General features: G+C 25.5%; 1 protein-coding gene across 1 annotated transcript in view; it reads left to right on the forward strand.

Moving 5' to 3' along the window:
* Positions 1 to 10526: 10526 nt before the first annotated feature.
* The window catches only part of LOC107450091 (stromelysin-3), a 63665-nt gene continuing 48159 nt past the window's right edge, over positions 10527 to 26032 (forward strand). The window contains exons 1-2 of the mRNA XM_016065801.4: positions 10527 to 10937; positions 25615 to 25741. Of these exons, the coding sequence (XP_015921287.1) occupies positions 10845 to 10937; positions 25615 to 25741 (220 nt within the window). The 5' untranslated portion in view covers positions 10527 to 10844. The remainder of the gene's footprint in view (positions 10938 to 25614; positions 25742 to 26032) is intronic.

Below are 26032 nucleotides of genomic sequence, written 5' to 3' on the forward strand. Positions count from 1 at the left end.
GTAGAAAGGACGGAGAACACAGATAGAGAGAAAGAAACATCCATGCCTTGCCCGGGATTCGAACCCAGAACCTTTCTGATGCAAGGACAGTTCCCTGCCCCCTACACAGGCCGGTCGGCTATATATATATATATATATATATATATATATATATATATATATATATATATATATATATATATATATATATATATATATATATATATATATATATATATATATATATATATATATATATATATATATATATATATATATATATATATATATATATATGTATAACTATATATATATATATATATATATATATGTATAACTATATATATATATATATATATATATATATATATATATGTATAACTATATATATATATATATATATATATATATATATATATATATATATATATATATATATATATATATATATATATATATATATATATATATATATATATGTATATATATATATATATATATATATATATGTATGTATAACTATATATATATATATATATATATATATATATATATATATATATATATATATATATATATATATATATATATATATAAATAATATCTAAAACGTGTAACTTACAGATCTGCACATTTAAATAATTACTCAATAATGTTTAAAAACTCTTGATGTTTTATATCTTAGATATATTTCCTATGCAGTAAAAAATAATCAGTACCAAATCTGAAACTTTTTTAAATTAGTTGTAACTAACATAACTGTTCCTACCTTTTCTGAAATACCCATTGGTGAAGCATGGCAAGGATGGTGTGTTTAAATAAATCAGTTAAATATCAAGAAACTATATATTTTTAAATAATATTCCTAAATGTAAGAAATAATAATTAAAAATTTAATAATATTTATGTCAAAAAAATATTATTTGCTTTAAATAGGTTTGGATGTAAGTAAAAACATTTCTCTGGAAAATAATCTTTGATACTATATTTATATTATATAAATAATCCTAATAACCTTTATATAAAATAATCCTCACATAGATAAAAATACTCAAAATAAATCCACAACGATTGTTTGAATGACAATTCATAAAATGGAGGTATAGGCAGTTGCGAAATACACATATTCTTCCAAAATGAGCGTCGTGTTCTTAAATCGATATACTTTAGTAAAACATACGTCCAATAAGATCAGTAAAATTTGGAATCTTAATTAAGCTCGTATATACTCAAAAAATTCGAAATAAGACGTATTAGATAAAATTATTAAAACTTAAGTTTACAATTATTAACTATCTATAAGAAAATAAACATTTGTTTGTACACTTGTCTTTAGTTTGTTTGTAAACAAATCAAATTCCAAAAACAAGATGAGATAAAAAAATAAAAAAAAGGTCATGGCTGTGTTGAAGGGAATGAAATAACCTACAATGTTTGTCCAAAAACGTTGCGACTAGAAATCAGATATAAATTTTAAAATAGAAATAAAATTTAGTTATGTTACGATCATGCAATTATTCGCAATTTTAAATTAAGATTTTTTATAGACTTTAAGGGTACGAGTGAAAAATTACAAACAAAAAGGCGCTTTTCCACACAATAAGGCGTAAAGATTGTAAATCATCTGTTAGAGTGAATAAAGGCTTTCTCTATTAAATATGAAACTGCGTAAACTTGGTCCTGAATAATATACAATGCATAAAAATTCCCCCTCTCAGATATTTTTTAATTATTATTCAAATGTAAGTTAAGGAAGTTAAACTAATTAAGGGAAATAATTAAGAGAAAAATTATTTTAAATTTTGATTGAAAGAAAAAGCACAGTAAAAAATTGGAAAGTTGAGTATTTGAAGTGGTAATTTAATGCTAAACTGCGCATGTATGCAAAAAATTTAAAAAAAATTGCTTTATTTGATGGTATATTCATATTAGACGAATCATAGAAAAAAGACCAATTTGAATATTGTTAAAATTCTTAATACACAATTTTTATCTTTTATTTTTATTCGCAATATAAAATCATAACTTCAACGGCTTATAATTAAAAATTTTCAATGCATCTATTTTAACAAAATTTTTTTGTAAATTTTAAAATATTTCATATGTTTAGGTAATTTTCTTAAATAATATTTTACATTATAATTTAAAAACCTCGCAATTTTTTTTGAAAGAAATTAATTGTCTTCGTTAACATTAATGGCTTAAATTACAAATTGCATATAAAAAAGAAATGCTTGAAAAATGGATCAGGCTGTTTATATATATTTTATCGATATTCGAAGATTTATTTGAAATACGTTATTGCTAAATTTTTAAATTTTTGAAAACTTTTCTTTTTTTTTTCTTTTTTTCTACAATTCTCACAAATAAAAGCCTTTTGTAAAATTATATCACAAATTAATTTCCTGAACTTAATAATTGAAAAATAACATGAATTTTTAACTTGCAGGAAGCACTTGCCTATTCAGACTATTTTTAACAACATCGATAAAAACGGAAAAAAGACGTATACAGCAACATTTTAATTATTTATATGTTTTTCTTCCTTTCAACAATGCGACAAAAACAGAGTATCTAAAACGAGCAAATAAAGATTGAAACATTGAGAAGACAGTAAATGATTTAGAGCAGATGTTTTTTTTAATCACAACAGATCTTCGACTCACTTAGTGGTACTAAAATTTGAAAAACATTTTTCCTTGTAAAAAAAATTAATATTTTACAACGGATACCTCATAAAAGTAGTCTTAACTAATAATTTAAAATGATAAATAAGTGAATAGCCCAAAATAAAATCTTTCTATATCTTAGAAGACAAAGGAAACGCTGGAATAAAAAAATAGAGCATAATAGCAGAACGTAACTTATTTTTTCTGTTCTTAAAATTAAAATATTAAGCGACTGAAAACTGAAAAAAGAAGGTTAAGATAACAATGCAGTTGTAAACATATAGCTAATATATGCTATGTGGATTTAAAGTGACCGGGATGAATGTAGTGCAAAAATAAAAATATTATTGTCCATGTTTTTGCTTTGTCTACCTCACTATGGTTAAAGGGATATTGAAAGTTCTACAAATAAAATTATAAAAAATTTAAAAACACCGTATTATACATTGGTCCCAATAAACGGGGCCAATATGAAACACCATTTTTTAAAAATAATTTCATACACCAAAATATTGGAAAGCATGATTCAAAAATGCTGTGGTTCATCATTATAGCTAGGATTTTTTTTTTTCAGTTTTTATACTTGCCTAATTTTTGTACGGTTTTCATGAGATTAACAATGCAGTCACAAAAGTTCAGAATGTGAATCACATTTCCTAATCTATTAAATAACTATGTACGGTGAAAAAATAAAATAAAAAAATAATCATCACCCACTGAGAAAAAAGTATGGTCAAAACTACCAGAATGTGGTAAAATTTACCGTGTTTCTGGCTCTATGAAAACACCAAAAAGCTCGATAATTTTTACCGAAGTTCTTTGGTAAAGGTTTCGATAGAATTAACGATAAAATATGGTTTTATAATTTGTGATAAAATTTGGTGACTGTGGTAAAATTTGGTAATTTATCATGATAAACTTAGAACAAGGCCTAAAAAGCCAGTTATTTGGTTAAATTAACACTTAATTTTTGTATCTTTTACTAATTGTGTGGTAATAAAAATTTCCGATTAAACGGTGACCAGAGGAACGGAAAAATGACCAAATGAAATATTTAAATACCGTATATTTTGGTTTTAGTAACCAGAATTATGATATTTTTGTTACCTTGAATGTCATTACCATACAGTTCGATTAATTTACCAGATTTTTTCTCTGTGATCTGAAACAATTTTTTTCATTGGTTATAATTGTATAATTACCTACAATAGTATAATTACCTATAATAGTATACCGCTTACTGAAAAAAAATATACCAAATATTAGAAAAAAATAAAAACTGTTTGAAGTTATTTTCGCAATCGGAAAAACTCTTCTTTTTGAATATGATTTCAAGTAAACTTCCTAATTAAGCACCTTTGTTTTACCCCATTTTTAATAAATTTAAATTCATTGATTTGTTGTTAATATGAGACAAAAATCTAAAACTTCACTCAATGTGGAATGACAATTTGTTAAATGCTCTAAAAGTAAAAATTATGAGAAAATTAAAGCCACGTTTCATTTTAGCTTAACATCGGTTCAAGTAAAATTTAAATTCTATTTCATATTCCTCTAGTTAACAAAACAACCCTTTGACACTTCTGAACTTAAACAACGATTTTATATATACATTTTCAATGTCATTAAGATTTTTTTATTGCCCAAAAGAAAGTTTTTTTTCTTCGTGAATTTTCTCATGAAATTTTTTCATGAATAAAAATTGAACTACTGCTCTAAAAAATATGATTAAGCAAAAATAAGATCACATTTCATTTGAATGATTGATATTAAGTGAATGTTACAAACATGTTACAAAAAACACTTAGTTTCTGTTTAATTGATACTTCCAGATTCTTTAACTAACAACTCATTCTATTTCATTTCTTTCCTTCTTTCCAAAGGAAATGAGTCGAAACTGTTTCCCTGTAAATTTCCGTTCACATTGTTTTCAGTTTTAACACCAAATGCACGTGGGAGAACAAAGACCACATATAATTCAATAACAAAAACCTCAGAGGCACTTTTTATGAAATTGAGCAATAGACAACGACTGGTGACGTAATCTTGGTCTTTCAGAAGTCTAAAAGCAAAGAAAAAAAATTTAAATTTTTATTCTTTGAGGTAGTTATAGATTAGTTGCTCTGGTTTAAAACTAAAATCGCATACAGCAGTGTTTCCTAAAGTGTGGTACGCGTACCCCCAGCGGTATAGGAGCAGTTTAGCGGGGGTACGCTTTCGTATGCGAAATATCTTGCAACAAACGAATATTTCAAAAATTTTTATTCAAAAGCAAAGCTAGCCATGAAAATTTACGACTACGTATTTTTCTATTGGCTATTTTTTGCAGAGTTAGCAGTTAATAATTAGTGGTGTCAACAGCCAGTTGTTATTTTTAACTTTTGTGAATTTTTTTATAGTAAAAAGTACATTCATTTTTTATTAGTGGTACACAGCGTTACGAAAAATTTAGAAAGGGTACACAAAAGTCATAAGTTTGGGAAACACTGGCAAACAGTAATGTTTATTTTACAGTCAAACACCATAATTTTCTAAGCGTACTAATAGTATTTAATGAGTGCATTTATGTATAGAATTATTATTATTATTATTATTATTATTTGCAATAAAAAAATATTTGCACTCAGAAAAAAATACTTTGGTTTCTTGGGATCACATGATCCATAATGATAATTATAATAGCTATTATTATTAAATTCATACAAAGAAATTATTAATTTCAACTCATAAAATTCAAACGTACAATGCATACAACATACTAGTGGAAAACAGGGTGTCGTTTAATACACTGTGAAAGAAATTTCGTTTGTTTGAACACCGAAAATGTCAGCAACTATTTTACACTACAATGGTGTTTTACTAAGTTTTCCATTACACTAAAACTGAGGATAGTTCTTGGTGTAGTGAAACACCCAGAATGTTTTTTTACACAACTTGATGCAAAGTAGCAGTTAGAATGTTTGTTAATCTGTAGCACTGAAATTCATAATTACAGTAAGATATGATTTACGGTTATTATATATTTATAGTTATATATTTTGTGAATAATAGTTATTACATATTTATAGTTATTATATATTTTGTAAAGCATATAGAGATAAAAAATAAAGTTAGAAGAAGTTCGCAATATCGTTAATTGTAAAAAAAATTCCTTTCATTTCAGTTTAAATTAGTTTTTACGGTGTGTTTTTCAAATCGGTGGGAATACAATTGAAGAATTAAGGAGCTAAATAAATTACGTAATTTATTTTTGTGAAAGCAATTAAGCAACTTTCGTTTAAAAAACATCAAATCTTTTAATATTTTTGTAATAATCAGCTCCCCAAATCTTTGGACGATAATTTACTTGTGAATGAATCCGCAAGGCATCTTTGGTTATTCAGTATCTTTGGTTGTGAATGAATCCACAAGGCATCTTAGAAGGAGGCTTAACACAAGCCTAAATAGCAGAAGATATTGGAGTTTCACAAAGTGAGATTTCCAGGATCTGGAACCGCTTCTTTTGGAGACTGGAAATGCAGACCAAAGATCAGCAAGGCAAGGATATAGACTTGGGTTGTGATTTTCAAGCTCAGTAAATTTGACAATTAATTAGTGTATATTTAAACTATTTAACTAAATTCTTAGGTGAAATGGTTGTAGGAACTGTTTTGAAAGTATAAAATATGCTTTTGGACTATTATTAGGAATTTAAAGTCGAACAATTTTTAAGGTACTGAAGGTACTGACATTATGGTGGCCAAGATGACGGCTTGTTTACATGCCGTGTACTGATTAAATATGAATTCTTCTTGTCGGATGAAATTGACAAACTGGTCCTTGTATATTGAATACTAGTCAAGCTCCAATCTTCTTTACTGATTGATGAAAAATATTGATCAACCATCCACCAACAACTATTCTTGGTTTTGGTGTTATGGAACACTTAGTGAAACATCATTTTGATGATGACCATTTCCATTTTTGGTGCTCAGACACACGAAACTTTTTTACAGTGAATACCAAATTCGAAAAAGTATTACATTATTGTTTTTACAGTGGAACGAAATGTTCAGTGACAGAATTTTAAACTGCATGACTAACGAAGGTAATAAATATCCTGGAATGGATATTTACCACTGTCAAGGAATGGGTGACTAGCTTTCACAAGATTTGTAGTCTTAGAATGATGAAGTAAAGAAGAATTTGCGAGGCAGCTTTTCTATCGTAGTTGAAAAGTAGTTTAAAAATCGAAGTTGAATTTTTGAAAAATTCTATTAATTCAAAAAGATTATAATTAAAATTAGTTACCTACTAAATATGTAAGAGAGCATCGGAAAATTTTCAAGATTTGTAATAACTAATATGCAATTAGTATACTTATGTAAATCTTCGCATAACTCATGCATTATTAATGCGCTTATGATATCTTTGATTTATAATTAGGTTACGATTTTAAAATTTCTTACCAATTCTCAGCTTTCAACGAAACGAAGCTTGTGTACACATTTCAATATAAAAATATGATAATGCAAAAACTTGGTTCAGTTGACACTAATTTAATAACTCTTTTTTTTTTGGTCTTAACACTAAAAATCGACATAACAGTGAAACTATAAAAATCATCATTTTTTCAGAAAAATAATTTTGCTTAAAATTTAAAGAAGAATATCATTTTTTGCCATTTTGTGTAGACATTTTAATCAATTAAAAAATTTTATTAGATATTTGAACAATTACTTTGACAATTTAAGTTTAATTTGCGCGAAAGTTTAAATTTTCTTTCAATGCAAAATTTTTTATTTTATTTTCTTCTTTTAGTTTGCACCTCGAGTCTTAGTGTTTCATTAATTTTTTAGGAAGTTTAAATCAATTTTAATGCAACGATTTGAAAGATTTATTAAGGATTTGTAATGTAAAATAACCATAACAAAACTTTTTGTTGTGATTTGACGGTATCACAATTTTTCAGAAAAATAGCGACTGAAGTGATTTTTTCTCTTATACTGCTAAAATTCAGCTTATTTCAGCTTTCACTATTAAAATCCAATCTCTTCCTTGCAAACAACATCTCATTTTCATCATTGAATATCACTGAGAAAAAAGGTAAGGTCAAAACTACCAGAGTATATTAAAATTTACTATATTTCTGTCTCCATGGGAACATCAAAAAGCTCGATAATTTTTTACGGAAGCGCTTTGGTTATGGTTTTTATAAAACTGACAATAAAATTTGGTTTTATAATACGTGATGTGATAAAATTTGGTAAATGTGGTAAAATTCAGTAATGATCATAATACCTTATTGCGTGGCATTAAAATTATTTATTCGATTAAATTAACTTCTCAGTTTCTTAATTTTTACTAAATGTGTAATAATAAGAACTATAATTTTGAAAACCAGAATTTTCAGTTAATCTTTACCATATAGTCAGAAAAATTACTAAATTAATGGTTTAATACCGTACATTTTGTTTTTTTCTTCCAGAATTATGTTTTCTTCTTTTCCCAAAAATGCCATTACCATACTGAACGGTATTTACTAGATTTTTTTTTTGTGAAGAAAAAAAAACTAAAGAAATTAAATTGCCATATAATCAGAAAAATTACTAAATTAATGGTTTAAATACCATATATTTTGGTTTTTTCTTCCAGGATTATGTTTTCTTCTTTTCCCAAAAATGCCATTACCATACTGAACGGCATTTACTAGATTTTTTTTTCTCTGTGAGGAAAAAAATAACTAAGGAAATTAAATGGCCATATAGTCAGAAAAATTACTAAATTAATGGTTTAATATCGTATATTTTGGTTTTTTCTTCCAGAATTATGTTTTCTTCTTTTCCCAAAAATGCCATTACCATACTGAACGGTATTTAATAGATTTTTTTTTCTGTTAAGAAAAAAAACTAAAGAAATTAAATTGCCATATAGTCAGAAAAATTACTAAATTAATGGTTTAATATCGTATATTTTGGTTTATTCTTCCAGAATTATGTTTTCTTCTTTTCCCAAAAATGCCATTACCATACTGAACGGTATTTAATAGATTTTTTTTTCTGTTAAGAAAAAAAACTAAAGAAATTAAATTGCCATATAGTCAGAAAAATTACTAAATTAATGGTTTAAATACCGCATATTTTGGTTTTTTCTTCCAGAATTATGTTTTCTTCTTTTCCCAAAAATGCCATTACCATACTGAACGGTATTTAATAGATTTTTTTTTCTGTTAAGAAAAAAAACTAAAGAAATTAAATTGCCATATAGTCAGAAAAATTACTAAATTAATGGTTTAAATACCGCATATTTTGGTTTTTTCTTCCAGAATTATGTTTTCTTCTTTTCCCAAAAATGCCATTACCATACTGAACGGTATTTATTAGATTTTTTTTTCTCTGTGAAGAAAAAAAATTAAATTGAACAAAAGTGTAATTTTTTTATATGTTTCATAATTAAAAAAAAAGCGAAATATCTATTGTTAAAAAACGAGACGAATATATTCCAATCAAACAAAATAGTAAAGAAGCGTTTTTTATACCCTTCAGCAAAAATAAAATGTAAAACTGCGTGGGAAATAATGTCTTTGCCCGAATGAGAAGCTTGTTATATTGGCTGAAGATTCTTTTAACCTTAAAAAGTGGATGTCCTTGACCGGGACCTTTGAGTTCTTTGATTAAATTTCAAGATCCACAATATTTATAGTTTAATACCCTGATTTTCAGCATTTATACTATTATATTATATACTGGATCCTTAAATGTTTGGTCACAGTTTCACAACTAAACTATATTCAGCATACCCCAAAATTACTGTCAATTATCTCGACCATTATCAATTTTATCAAATTAGAAAAGCTAGTTTATACTCTGAACTTCCAAATTTTTGGTCACAGTTGCAAAACAAAACTATATTCATCATATCCCAAATTGTTGTCATTTATCTCCGCTATTATTAGTTTTATCAAATTAAAAATGCTAGTTTATTTTAAAAATAAATTTTTAATATCGATAAAAGTTTACATTGTAAAGTGCAAAAAAAAAAAAAAAAACAATGAAATGTTCTTTTTTTTGGATATTTATAATAAGATGAATTAGCTGATTTAAACTTTTATAGTAAATAAAAATATTGATATTTATTTAAAAGTGAAAACAATAACTGAATTTAAAAAAGAAACGGAATTCAAATTTGTAAACAACTGCGGAAACATTCATTCGTTTCAAATTGATTTATGTAAACAAACTAATAATGAGTTTTTTAAAAAAATAAGCTTTTTTTTAATACAAATGAAAAATGTGACCTTGTTAAAACGCAAATAATTTCATTAAACAAAGACCATCTATTACATAGAGTAGAAAAAATTTCTACATGAGAAACAAAATCAAGAAGTACTGAAAGAATATAGACATAGATAAAAAAAAAAAAAAAAAAAAAGGAAAAAAAAAAGAAAAAGAGAGAAATTTGAGGGAGAAAAATTTTGTATCGCAATCTGGTTACACATTTTTGAAAGAAAAAAAAGTATTTGTAAGGCTGCGAGCTTCGCAAGCAATTGCAAGCATTTGTAAGTTACTTATCGTAAATCTCACAATAAGGCAAATCTCCCTGCAATAAAAAGTCACCACAATAACGAGTTACCGATTTGCAGCATGTAACAGCATCGAGACTCATAAATTACATGCATATTTTTTAATGAATATTAAACAGCTGAATACCCTTCTAGCAAGTAAATGTGAGAAAATAATTAAAATCATAATTACAGACACTCTATTTCAAGCGAAGACTTTTTTTTATTATATAATTGAATTTGATTAATTTTATCTAAACGACGAAGTATACTGCAATAACAAAAACACGATTATCTGATCTTAGATTCAATTATATAAACCTAGCGAATTTTTATATAAATTTAAATGATGAATGAAAAAAGTTGGACATTTTAATTCGTAGACCATGTTTAATGAATGAGTTTGACTATGGCCCATTCTTTATCCCCTCCACCCATTAAACTTCAGTTGTAGAAGGAAATGAATGAATCACGTGTGTAAAAGTGATGTTGCCACCGGAGATCGTTTATAAGAAGCGCCAGTTGCAAAGGAAGATTTCAGATTGATATTAGATGGCGAAGTGAGAAGTGCATCAAATAAAAGAACAGGTTCCAAATGGTTAACTTTGAACTCTTTTTATTTCATTTAATTGTAGATAATTAGCATTGAATTAACAATGCAAATTTGTATAATTTATTCAATAGTTTGTGTATTTTGTTTAGTTGTAATTTCGCAATCGTTTCCAGTTGCGGATGAAGAAGAAGCCGCGGTAAGTAATTTATCATATCTAATAGTAATTATGATCATGATAATTAAAAAATTAATAATAGTAATTAAATTGTACTCTAGCTGTCATTAAAATGACTAAATGGATTTTTTCTATTTTTAACTACATTTTGGTTTGAATATTTTTTTTTGATTCGATGATAACAATCATAATATAGGGATTCTTATACTAAGTTGTAAAAATAATTGCCATTTAAATTTCTAAAATTCACTTAAAAAGAGTCGATACAATTTTTTAAATAATGTAAGATTTTGTAGTGCATAATTTTAGATACTATATAGTTTAATTACTATGTAAAAGATATATCGATTTTAACATTTATTTGATACCGTATGTGAACTTCCTCTGCATGCCACAATAATTTTCTTGAATTTTTCTGTACTACAAAAAAAATTTGCGGGATTCAAAATATTTTTGGGACCCTTCTAAACCTATTAAAGCCTTGATTCTACTACATTTTCTAACTTCGATTGTACTGGAAACTACAATCGAAACAACAGTACATCAAAAACAATCAAAACAGTACATCAATTTAGTAGATTAAATACCATTTTGTAAAAAGCTTTAAGAAGGGCGAGTATTTATTTATTAAAAAAATCTATCTTAATCTGTAGATGTAAATAAAGCATTTAAAATTTTGTTTAAAAATACTTAAGGATTTTTCTAAGCAAAGAGTTTGTACGAGTAAATATTTTTAATGGTACAAATATGACGATCCTTTTCTATAATCTAAGTTTAAAGTAAATATTTTCTTTCAAAAAGGTTAATTTTTGTGTTTAGTTTTTAAAGCAAATTTTATTGATAAATGCTGGAACCATATTTATGGTTTCGGCATTTATTCAGCAATAACTGCTTGTGGAAAATTATTAATCTATAATTATTATGAAAAGAAGTGTTATTAATTTATGCTTATAATGAAGAAACCTGTAGTTATAAGACTTACACTACCACAAAATATTTTAAGCGCAATACAATAAATTAAATTAGATTTTGGAACAATACGTATTCAGTTTCAAGTAATTCAGTTTCAAGTAATTTACATTTCATAGTTTTTTAACAAATATTACTAATCTATATTTTTAATGGCGAAAAACTTTTGCTATAAGATTTATAATACAATTAAATTAAATTAAATATGAAATTAAATTAAATGAAATATAAAATTAAATTAAATTAAATATGAAATTAAATTAAATGAAATATAAAATTAAATTAAATTAAATATGAAATTAAATTAAATTAAATTAAATTAAATTAAATATAAAATTAAATTAAATTAAATATAAAATTAAATTAAATTAAATATAAAATTAAATTAAATTAAATACTTTTACTTTTTTAAAGTTTTTTAAAAGTTACTTTTTTTTTTTTTCTTTGAAAATGAAATTTTTTTTATCTTGTCTTTCAACCGAATTTTGTTTAAAATTTTGAAACCATACTTAACTGTTATTTACGAGCTATTTCGAAACCATTCAAGAAATGTTAATAATGTATATTTATAATGTATAAAACTTATATCATATAATATATGAGCTACAAATATATAACTTAAATCACAATGCATAAAATTCAGTTGCGTCTTTTATAACTACTTACATATTATTACAGATTCAGATCTAGGTAGTAGGGATTATAAAGTAATTTCGTTGAAGCGTCTCTTTTTCCGTAAGAAACGCACTTTAAGTATTTGTTTACCTATGGCACATAATATTGTAATTCAGTTATGCGATGAAATCACAATTTAATAGTACGTACAAGTTTGTTTACAAATATTCGAACTTAATAACCTACTAAATTTATCAAACAAGAAGATGAAACAAAACTATATACATGTTAAAATGAAAAATTAACTCAAAATTCTCCCTACAGTTATTGCGCACATTATTTATTGCGTCACAGACTTTAAAAAAAAATTAAGTTTTCATATTATTGCCGACAGACGTACTTACAATCGATGCTCCTAAATCAAAAACAAAATAAACGTTGTCAAAGGGTTATCGTTTCTGTATAAGTAAGCACTTATCCAACAGATAAAATTTTTCTTATTGATGTAACTCCAGTCAAAGGGATTCAAAACTAATCGTAGTTATAATTTTGGAATAATAGCTTTAGTTATGTTTTTCTACAGAAATTGTTTTTATCCTAATTATTAAAAATATCGAAACAACATCATTTTGTAAACTAACTATTCAAATTAACAGTGGTAACAGCTTGGTTCACTATTTTCAAAGACTTTATTGCAATAAAATGCATAACAATACAATAAGTTAATATAGTTTGAAGAATTGTGTAATAATAGATAACAAATGAAAAGTAATTAAAAAATGTGGAAAAATATCAGTTTTTCATTCCATATTGTCTTTTATTTTTCTTTAACTCTCTGATTATAATATTAATTAATAAAATAATTTTGGTCTTAATTATTAGAATTATTAAATCAATACGGTTTTGGAAATTAACTATTCGAACTGACAAAAGTTAAAACTTTGTTCACCATTTTTTAAGAATTTATTCCATATCTGAATACTTAGTATCCAAACATTTTTCAAATAATTATTGTCAAAACAGTTTTACGCTGACTAATTTAAATTTTCCAGTTCTATTTTCAAATGCAAAATATTCCCTCTAATTTGTATAAAATATGCTTTACAAATAGAACTTAAGAACGTAGAATAGCACTCATATTTAGATAATTTAATAATCAAGGCAAACTATTTTGAGTCTTAGTTTGAAACACAGATTAAAGTGGGCAAGAAGTTTGCAAGCTGCAACATGTGGATAAAACAAATAACAACGCTTTCTCCACCAAAACGTCCTATTTTACCATCTTCTGCCATGATTTTTTATTCATAGTTGTAAATACTAACCAAATTAACATTTCCATTTTACAATTTACATTTACATTTTTTCCAGAAATACCATTGTCATTAAGTATGGTAATTTTACCAGATATTTTTCGCCGTGTCTTAATATGAAATTTCAATTTTTTTTCTCTTTAGTTTGTGGATGAGTATGAAAATTACATATTTTTGATATCGCCTGTTTTACGCTCTCATAAAATCTATTAAGCGTTGAATCATAACAGACAGCATGTAAATTAGCTGCAGCTTTGATAAAATGTTAACTTAAAACTTGTTTTCGTTTAGGTTAAACCATAGCATCGTATAAAATTTAAGAAACATTAATTTGTAGGATAGCAAAACATATTAAAATGTTCCCATCGTATTGAAGTTTACCGCAAATTTAAACGATATTATGATTTAAAACATTCTAACAATTCTAACAGTGCATTTACTTTAATTTTGCAAACTAATTTTGGATAGCTAAACATAAAAAAATAGCTTCGTTTTTCGCTGTTTTAAAAAAAAATTATTTTACTGTTTTTATTTTGATTGGAAAAATTAGATAAGAAATTTAAATTATATTAAATTGATGTAAGTTATTAAATTTTGGAATTATACATTTGCTATAAATTTAAATCAAGAAATAGCTTCTTTTATTAAAATTAATTTTTGGGAAAGTTATTATAGAAAACATTTCTCTCGCTCCCTATTCATACTTCCATGCAGGATAAATATTTCAATTCACAATATGTTTTCAAACATTGTAACAAAAATATTTTTCCGTGTTAAAAGTTATTTTTATACCTTTTGTACAATGCATAAATTTTTTCTGCTGTCCTACTGAAAAAAATAGCTTAACTCTATTCGAATTTTAGTTTCCTTCTTTTGCATAAATATACACGCATCGGCTCATTCAATTCCTCGTTTTCAAAATATTTTTAAGTTTTATTTTCACACGAATACCTTATTTGGTGATAAAAAAATATTTATAGTTTAAAAATATAACTTCTAATACGTTTGTTAATATCATTTGTAAATTTATTATGGGATTGAATTTCACTTCTACGACTCATGAGAATACTATTGTATTCTTCTAATTTCAATTAGTTCTCTAAACTAATATTTTAATGGCTAAAATCAGCTTATATTTTCTAAGAAAATATTGTTTCAAGAAAATAATTTAATAATTAGGAAAATATTTTTTCAAGTTAATAAAATTCTTTAAGAAAATATAAATTCGCTTTATTTTCTTTTTATTTAATACATCTATATAAAGTTTTGGTCAAGAAATCAATTCTACGAAAAATAGGGCTTTATTTAGTAAAAGTACGTTGAGTCTACTTTTGTATCTTAAAATATCGACTGTTTCGTTTTGATCTGTTTCATTAAATGTTGTTTATTAGCATATTTAAAGTTAAGTTTGCATCTTAGCAAGTTAAAATCTGATTGCTATATCAAACGTTATTAAGGTGTTCTAATTTACATTTTTGTGAACCTTACATGCGATATTTCTCACTGTGGTTTTTACAGGGTGTTCCATAAAGACCACCTTTAATACGCATTTTTGAAATACTTATCAAGGATGGAAATAAAAAGTATGCTCATTAGGATCTTTAACTGAGGTAAAAACAAACAAAAAATATTTAAATCCAACCAATAGCAATAGACGCAGGCAGATAGCAATAGACAGGCAGTGTCAAAATAGGCTTAATTGGAGGATGAAAATTTAAGATGTTTCGAATAATTGACTATTAATTCCTTTTTGTTTCCAGCAACCAATTCTTTCTAATTTTTATTATCCATATCCTCATATACGTTGATTTATCAGATTTCATAAGAGCTTTTGTCCTTCCTGTAATTAAATATTAGTTTGCGTTCCCCTGTGTGTATATGTTTTGTTTTTAAGCTTGATAATGATTCAAAAAACGCATATTAAGGGCGGTATTTAAGAAACACCTTGTATTTTTTATTTTATGTCAGAGTTTCTCAAAGCACTATCCAGCTTAGAAGACAAGAAAAATTGTCATTACATCTGTTTATCAAATCCGATTAAAAAAAGCGTTCTTAGATTTTACTTTTTATATATTTATGCTTCTAGTTTCAGAAATATAGTAATCTCTTGTTCTCAGTTACTATGCACATTTATTTCGTACACGCCAATTTTTAGAAAAATTGATTTGTTTGCCTGTAACAAAAAGCAAATTTAAATAACCGGACAAAAAATTATTTCCTTACTGAGAAAAATTTTTCCTATTTTACTATTCTTTGTATACTTTGTATTCAACATATTACATAATCTATTGTATTACATAATCTTATTATATTGAATTCATAACAATATTGCATTCATATGCTACAAAAAAGCCATTCATAATTGTTTAAAAGTTCTCGAACCATTTCTTTCATTTCTCTGCGGATTTTTTTCCTTCATTTAAAATATGTGATACTTCGGAATTTAATTTTTATTATTATTTTTATTACTAATATTTATTATGCGTTATTAACTTTTATTTAATAGCTATTTATTTTATTATTATTATTATTTTCTGAGAAAGTTTAATTTTAGGTATTAAATTTCATTTTGGGGAGAAAAAGAAATGCACATATTTTTAAAGATGGAAAAACGAAAATTTGCAAAATTTTATTCTAACAATTGATTACTCCTTTTTACACCAACTGTTTTTGAAACAAATGATTTTCATGAAAAAAAAAAGGTTTTTAGTTCAATTCATGAGTAGCTTTTCTTTCAATTTCAAGAGAAAAACTGTTAATTTAGTATCTTATTTGTTAGTTTACAAATATAATTGTAAGAATAGGGTTTCACTTGTAATCTCACATAATTTTAGGCTTTAAAAATTTTTTGACTCTCGAAATTTCATGCAATTTTCAGCATTTTCAAATAAAACAAAAAGCTTTCAGGCAGAATTATTTCAAAACCTTTCAGTTGTTTTCACATTTGCTACTAAAACGCATTGTTGGATAATATCTTGCTCATCAATGAGTTAAATCGAAATTGCTTTATTTAGGTTATATTTTTTAATTCCTCTCTTCGGATTCAATTGGCGGATGAAGTCTGTTTTTTTCCAAATTAAATCAGTTTTCTTTAATCCGCACGTTTTTTTCTCGCTTTCACAAAGAAAAAAAAATATATGAGGATTCTGTCATCCCTAGTTTAATCTGACGGTGTTAAACTTTTCTTATAGGTGTTGATTGTACATTTAATACTTCATAGCATTTGATATTTGAGCGTGTAGCTAATCAATAAACTTAACAATATTCCAATTGTGATCTATTGTGCTCTCAAAACATGATTTAAAGCAAAGTTTTTTCCCATATACTTATGTTCTAGCTAACCCATTAATTGATATTATACTAAAAAAACTATAACACTCCTACTTTTAAAATTAGAAAAACTCACTAATAGTATAATTTATTACAGAGAAAAAATTTATGATTAGAACTACTAGAAAATGGTAAAACTTACTATTTTTCTGGTTCTATGGAAAGATCAAATAGCTGGGGAATTTTTACCGAAGCACTTTGGTAATAATTTTGGTGAAATTAACAAGCAAAATATGGTTTGATAATATGTGATAAAATTTGGTAGTTTTATCATGATACCTTAGAGCATGGTATAAAAACCATTTATTCGGTTAAATGTAATTTTTAGATTTTTATTTTTTACTAAATGTGTAGTAACAAAAACTATAATTTAGAGACCAAGAATTCCCAGTAAAGTGTTGCTATATATACAGAAAATTAACTAAATGAATGGTTTTAATACCGTATATTTTGGTTTTGTTATCCAGAGATATAGTTGTTTTTCTACCAAAAATGTCATTACCATGCAGGACAGTAATTTTACCAGAAATTATTTTCTATATATATTGCGTCATATTGCATACATATTGCGTACATATTGCGTACATATTGCAACATATTGCGTCTAATAAAAAATAAAGTTCTTCGACAAATCTGCTTATGTATTTTTTAATATTCGTTTAAGACATAATTTGAGATAGAAGGCAAAATTTTATAAAATGCTACAAATAAAACCTAGTTTTTTTTAATTTAAATTTTTCTTTTTTCATATTTCTACAAAAAGTTCTTCCAGAAGTTACATAAAATTTAGTACAATAAATGAAATTAATTTTAAAAAGTGACCCGTAAGTTTTTATTTAACAAGACTTTCCTCTTACAAAAGAAGAAAAACGTGCATTTACGCGTTTTAAAATGTAGTGGTTTGGATAAAGCTTTAACATTACTGATTTTTGAGAGAATAAATCAAACATAAAACATCACTTCTCTCTCCAAATGACACCACGAGATTATAATCTTATAAAACAAGCACGCATTGTACAAGATTAAGCAAATGCCCACTTTTTGAAAAGAGCAACCAGCTTATAATTAAAAACTTCAATTTAAAATTTATGAATCTGTCGGATTTTCCTTATATATTTTTTTATCTCATTAGTTGCATTCTTTTAGTTTAAAATTTTTATTTAAATACATTGATGTGCAAAAAGGATAAGGAATATATTCAATTTTAGGAGAATAACAAATTATTATTTTCCTATTGCATTTACATGAAGCAGTAAAAAATAGCTAACAATTTGTGAATATTTTACTGAATTCTTTAAATATATATCCAATTTATGAGCTGATAAAGTTCATTCTGATTTTAAAATGAAGAAACTTTCAGATTTTTAATTATTATTAAGTTAACAAAAAGGAAAGATTTTAAAAATTACCAATCAACAGTCAACTTAGAAATTGTGTATTGTTTCTTAGAAGAAATAAATCTATTTTTTATGTTTTAAAAAATACAATTGCACTCATTAAATTTTAATTTTTTCGTGGCTCAAAAGTTAAGGCGAATTTTAATACAGCCAAAAACAGCTAGCTTCGCAAATTATTTTAAAAGTTTGCGAACGAGTATTGACTATAAAGCTGAAAATTTAATCAAAATGTTTATTTAAATTTTAAAAATAACATGTGAATATGACAAGAAATATAACGATTTCTTATGGTTATTAACCAATTACTCATTCATTAATAAAGGAAAACAAACATTACTTCGTTATAACGAGAAAAAATTATTATCGTTATTTAATTCTAAGAGTAGTTTATACAGTTAATATTTTATGAGTATTAACTATTAAAAACTACTTTTAATTTACAATATTTCGAAATTAAAATCTAAATTATTACAAATAACAAAAAAAATCTTTAAACAAACATTTATATTTAAAGATAATCTTTTCTTTACGTTAAGAACATTTATTTAATAAAATTGATGAACTGGAAAGGGCTAAAAATAACATAGTATAAAGGTTCACACATATATGGGACCTCGTGTAAAATGGCAGTTTCCAATTTAAGTGCTCATTATTCAGGAAGTATTAATTCTATTTTGTTTTTAAATGTAAACCTTAATTTTCTTTTTTTAATGAGATCATAGATAATCTTTTCAAAAAACATGGAGTTGAAGATTAAAAAAAATGTGATGAAAGTATATTTTCTATATTAATTGCGTTGTTTTTAATAATAAACCATCAAAATAAAGCTTATTTTGTCATAAACAAAAGAATTATACGCATGCTACTCCAGCAAAAGGTTTTCCCTAAGTTAGATAGTTTTTAGTGTGATTTTACAACCACGCAAACCCCTTAATACATAGTGATATGCAAAGCCATTTATTTACTTTTCTGACATACACGTTATTTTAATCATATAGCTAAGCATATATAGCTATAGCAGCTAAGTTCTTATACCGACATGAAAAAACAAAGAGAGCTTGCGCAAATTATATTGAACAATTTTAAATGACTTATTCAGAGAAGGAATCGACGAAGCGGGAAGAATATGCGGATGTGGTTGAGAATATTTTTTTGTTCTTCTAATCGAACTTAATTTCAACTAACACGCAAATAAATACTTTTCAAACCATAGAAAGAATGTTATTTTTAATATAAAAAAACAACTAAAGTTGTTCGAAAAATATCAAACAAAACTCACTTTTTCATCAAGAATAATTTCTATAAAAAGTCAAGCTTATCTTTCTTTTGAATTTCGCTAAAACTTGCAAATAAACTTGGAAAATCCTCGTGATTGCACTTGAAGTAAGTTTTTGTAATTTAAAAGCAGCTCGTTACACATTTTTAGCTGATTATTTACGTCATTGGATTTTATAAGAAATACTTTTTATGCAATAGAAAGAGTGGTATTTTTAATAAATGCAGCCGAAAATATTAGAAAATATTAAACAAAACACACTTTCCCATCAACAATATTTTTTTTAAAAAATTAAGCTTATCTTTCCTTTGAATTTCGTTAAAACTCAAAAATAAACTTGGAAAATCCTCGTGATTTCACTTTGAGCGAGCTTCTGTAATTTAAAAGCTACTCGTTGCACATTTTTAACTGGACATTTACGTACTTTCTACTATTACTCATAAAGAAGAAAGGAAAATATTACGAAAGAGTATACAGTTTGAATGCTAATATTTCGTAAACATTAAGAGAAGTTTCAGTAGTAATGCGCATATGTTTTGTGGAAGATTGGGGATAAGATTTTGTTTACACTCAAGCAAAAAAAAACAAGGTTAGGGTTAATTTATTATAATATCTAATTTTTGTAATCATTACAAAGTTTAATAAATACTATAGAGGTATTTCGCTTATCATTTTCTATGGAATATAAGCAGAATTAAAAATTAAGAATCTGATTTATTATATTTTTAAGCTTCAACTCAGAATTAATTACTAAATAACAATTTACTTAGATTTTATTTCACCATATTCAAACAAAACAGTCAAATAATCATAAATAAGATGGTATTCAAGCTGTTAAATATGAAGAAACTTTTAATTAATTGCTTTCACCTAATACGGTTAAACAACCTGAATTTTATGGCACCAACTAGACCTTAAGCCGCTGAATGAAACCGCTTAGTTCCTAGCAGATGGGTACATATTAGAGCCCAGACGCTAATCTGTCAATCTCATGACTAACAAAATAGCGGTTATTGTCCCAGCGTTTACACCACAATATTTCCTCCCTTTCCTTCAACACATGAAGAGTTTCCAATGCTCTGTACTTCCCAATTTGTGACCTTGGGCTATTAGAATATTATACATCATTCCCACATAGAAAAAATAAAGCTGCTGAATTATCTCTAATGATCAGTTGAATTTCTTTTTTACTGTTTTGAAACCATGCTAGTTGTAAATGGTTAAAAAACCGTATAGTTTTGCATTAATGGTTTTTTAACCCTTCAAGTTGCTAACGGTTTCAAAACCGTAAAGGTAAAAAACGTTCTTTACCGTAAACTTTACGGTTAATTGAATGGACAGACTGCTGCCGGTTATTTTACCATAATTTTAGAAGGAAAATTCTAATAGTGAGGATCGTCGAAGTTTTCGCTTGATTTTTTTCTATTATCAGCATAACAAATGTGTGGGGAATTGAGATTTCTTTTTTTATATCAAAAAATTTATATTGTCGTCAACCGTGATATCGAGGTTCAAATGTATATAATATAAAAAATTATAAAATGGTTGAGAATAAAGTTTTTATAGTGGCAATGAATGTATGAATAAGTTTTAAAGTTTTGAGTTAATTATTGAATCAGTTTTATAAAATGAATTTAAAACGATAGTTATTAATTCAGGTCAGTGTCCCATCATAGCATACTTACGACATTGACCTAGACCCGTTTCAACAGGAAGTTGAAATATATAAAAGACAGAGCTTAAATTATTTATAAAGAAATAGTCTGAGACTGATATATCTGTCACCTGTAAAATATAATCTTGTTTCAACTATCCTGAGTTTTTTTATAGACTGATAGAAATGAAATAACTTTAAACCCGTTTCATAAAGGTACTGTTAACTTCTTTTTACAAGTAGGAATTTTTTTAGCATCTGACAGAGGGAAACAGAGGAAATTAGGCTTAAATAATATTTTTCAAAGATAGAAAGCAGTAAAAACATACATTAGTATGGAATATTTATAATTCTGATGTCTTAAAAAATTCGGATCTCTTTCATGTCGTAATTTTCATGAGATGCATTAGCAACTCCAAACTGTTTAATAATTATAATTAATTTAATTGTAATCTAAATTATACCTATAACTTAATTATAATTCTGGTGCCGTAAAAAATTTTAATTTTTCTATGGCGTAATGTTTATGAGATGCATTAGCAACAATCAATTTTTTAATTACAATTATAAATAATTTTGTTATAATTGCAAATGATTTTATTATAATAATAAATAATTTAATTATAATTCTATTTTCGTAAAAAGTTCCATTTTTCTGCATTTTGTAATTTTCATGAGATGCATTAGCAACACCCAATTATTTAATAATAACCACAGTTAATTTAATTTTAGTCAAAAATAATTACAATTAATTTATTTATTATCAAAATTATAATTAATTTAATTATAATTTTGCCATAAGAAATTTGAAATGTAAAATTCAGTTGCTTATTTTTACGAAATTAACAATATATGACTAATGATTTACGCTGCAAATAATATTCGCTATAATATAACTATAAATTTACGCTAATAATTAAGTACTTAAATTAGTTTTGATTATAGAATTTTTTTGCTGGAATTTTCCTGTCAGTTCTTAACTTAATACACTAAAATATATATAGAATACTAATTTATTGAAATATCGGAACTTGGACATTAAAAAGTTAATTGTTTTGTCTCTCGAATCAGTATTAAAATTTTAACAGCTCTCAGGTTGAGTATCAAGAGAAGGGTATAAAAGGCGAAAGCTTGTCCTGCATAAGCTGATGGAATATATATACACATAAATTAATATAATAAAGCATATTTTCTCACAACCCTATCATTATTTTTGATTAAATTTATCTTTCCATATGATTTCTTTATAATCATATTTTATGAATTTAAAAAAACTGCAAGAATGTTTTAAATAAAATGTTTCATACTGAACATTTAGCGGGAGCTTTTTAGGAAACTGTAGTATTTAAAAGAAACTTAACGTTTATAACTGCACAACGATTTTAAATTTTCAAATTTTTTAAATTTTATAAAATTGTCTCCATAAGCATATTTATCTTGTAAATTATTCCCCAATTGAAATATTGTGATTTGTTGACTCTAAGTTTATATATGTCTACTTTTTGATTTTGTAATTTTCAAACATCATATTAGTTTGCTTACTTCTAAATTGTTAGCTAATTTTAATTTGGTACAACTGAATTTAAAAATCTACATCTTTGGTTCTTTTTACTGTAAAATCGAAAAAAAGTTCTAAAAAAAAAACAATATCTTACAAAAATGTACGATTTCATTAATGATTATTGTAGCTTATTCATTTATTAGAAAACAATTTGTCTTTTTTTAAAGTAAAAATTATAAAAATGTCTCATTGAAATGACATAAGAAGGATTACAAGTGCAATAATTGAGCTAAAACTTTTCACCTGGAATTTCTGCCCATAAAATATGTATTAAAATCAATTTTTAAAATAGATATAAAACGAAATATGTAAATTGTTTATGGCAAGAAATAATGATAAATAACACTTTTATATGTAGTAAATGACTGGTGGAAACTTACTGAAAACGAAATGTCATTATGATTTAATGATAAGTAATCTAATGACATAAAACAAAAATAATTCATTCAGCTAAACTACATTAATTGTACGGTTAATTCTACTGGAAAATATTGAATTCGACATTTCAAAGGTGTTAGTAAGTGTAGAGCAGTGTTCAACAGAAGCGTAACGCCCGAAGAAAAAGAATACAAGTTGAGATTCATTGTTTCTTGCATTACTTTAAAAGCGTTTGCCCACCATTGTGGCATTTTATTATCTTCTTCGGTGTTCCATCTAGCCTTGCATTAAAACCTGTTGATTCTAAAGGGATGGATTCTAAAAGGCTTGGCACAAGGTAAATCCTTGTTTGTTGTCATGTCCTTGAAATAAAAAAAAAAAACGAGTAAGTATTGACAAGTGGCTACCTAACAGCTTTCCAAAAATCATTTAATACATCAAAAACTGAGTTTTTCTTTCATTTCTTTAATTATTTTACTTCTAATATATAATCATGATTCAATTGAGGTGCAGTAGTTTAAACGCTTGTATAATAGTAAATAATCAATAGAAGAGTAAGTTGTTGTTTGAAATAATTCGTCAGATATTATGTATAGAACCTTTCCCCAAATACCAGCGGGATTGAAGTAAATATTTTTTTCCTAAAATGCGCAAACAAATTCATACTTCAATTGTTCAAAATACTTTGATTTTTCATATAGCTAATATTGCATAGATTTTTTATACTTCTTTATTGTATTGCTATTTAATTTTTTTGCGTTTCTTAAAATTAGTATCATGTAAAAGTATTTTTAATAAATTCTAATAAAATGATTCAAAATTTAATAATATATATTTAGCTTGATTGATTTCAAAACTTATTTTCATCGTGGTAAAATTTTACTTAACTCATTTAAAATAATTAAAATAACTAGTTTTCGAAACTTCATTATAGAATAAGTACTTAACTTACTATTTATAATGTTCCGATTATAAACTTCAAAAATAATTTATAAATTTGAAATAATAAATTATGAAACTAGTTTAAGTATCACGAAGTAATATATGTTTTACAGTATTTTTCATCTACGTATATGAAATGAATTTTAAATCATATTTTATGTTTTTTCTCCTTTTTTAAATATTTAGTCAGAAGAAAAATTTATTGACTCCAGCATGAAATTTTTAAGTTTTGTTTTTTTAGTCGCATCTTGGATGATTTACCACTGACTACAGGGATCTACGATTTTTATCCAATTTTAAAGAACGACTTTTCAGTAAAAACAATACTTTTTTAGTTTTAATATTTAGCATTTCCTATGCAGAGAAAAAAATTCTAGCAAAATTACCGTAATGCATAACAAAAACAATTCTGAAAAAAAAAATTCTGGTTAATAAAACAAAAAAATCCAGTATTTGAACCATTCATTTGGTAATTTTTCCGTTCATGTGGTAACGGTTTACTATAAATCCGGACTTTCAAAATTACCACATATTTAGTAAAATTACCACATAATTACCACGCATTTAGTAAAAGATACAAAAATAAAAAATTTAACAGAATAATAAATATTTTTCATGTCATGGTCTAAGGTATCATGATAAAATTACCAAATTTTACCACATTTACAAAATTTTACTATATATTATAAACCATTTTTATTGTTAATTTTACCTAAATCATTACTAAAGCGCTTCGGTAAAAATTACCGAGCTTTTTGGTGTTACCACAGAGCCAGAAATACGGTGCATTTTACCATATTCTAGTAGATCTGACCGTACTTTTTTTCTTAATGTATATTCTGAACTTTTATTTGTTACGTTTGATATATTTTTACTGTGGAAATTTTAATTCAAAATGTTGATTACTGATGAGCCTAAAAATATATTAAATAAGAATCCTAATAGTAGGGTTAAGTAATAATAAATTCAATAATCAATTTCATAACATTTTCACACTAATCCCATATCACGAGGCTTGTATAGACAAAAACAATTAAAAAAATGATTATTAAAAAATTATACATCAAAATTAGCTTACGTATCTTTCAAAATGAAAGTAATTGTTTGAATTTTGCACAAAAGGACAATAAAAAAAGAAAAGACTATTTTAGAAAATCTGTAAAAATTGTTCCCACTAGCTCCCTTTGCCATGTAATTATATTCATTATTTTCAATATAACAAGACATTCTGTAACATACAGCAGCTAAAACATTTCTTTATTTCAGCTTTACTTACAAAAATTTGGATATTTAGAAGACAGCACAGGATACAGGGCAGGAGCAATTTTAGCACCTGATTCAATTTCAAGCGCCTTAAAAGATTTCCAGCGGTTTGCTGGAATAAACCAAACAGGTAACCTCTTTAAAATATTTCTATCTATAAATATTATCTTTTAGTCCCCTTAAACTTTCTCCTGATTGAAGGATAAATATTATATTTTTTTCAAAGCATTTTGGTTGCAGCATTATAAAGAAATGTAATGGTATTTTTTAAATGACTGAAATATGTCATTTTTTTCATAACAATTATCACAATTAATAAACACGCCTATGCTTTATTACTGCATTGTAAGTTTAAGCTTAAACTTAAAACTAGAGAACCAGATGCAATTTAAAACGCCTTAAAAAACTTTCTATGATTCAT

This window comes from Parasteatoda tepidariorum, chromosome 11 (genome assembly GCF_982258835.1).
Source record: "Parasteatoda tepidariorum strain Cologne lab strain chromosome 11, Ptep-v5.0, whole genome shotgun sequence".
Taxonomy (NCBI): Eukaryota; Metazoa; Arthropoda; class Arachnida; order Araneae; family Theridiidae; genus Parasteatoda; species Parasteatoda tepidariorum.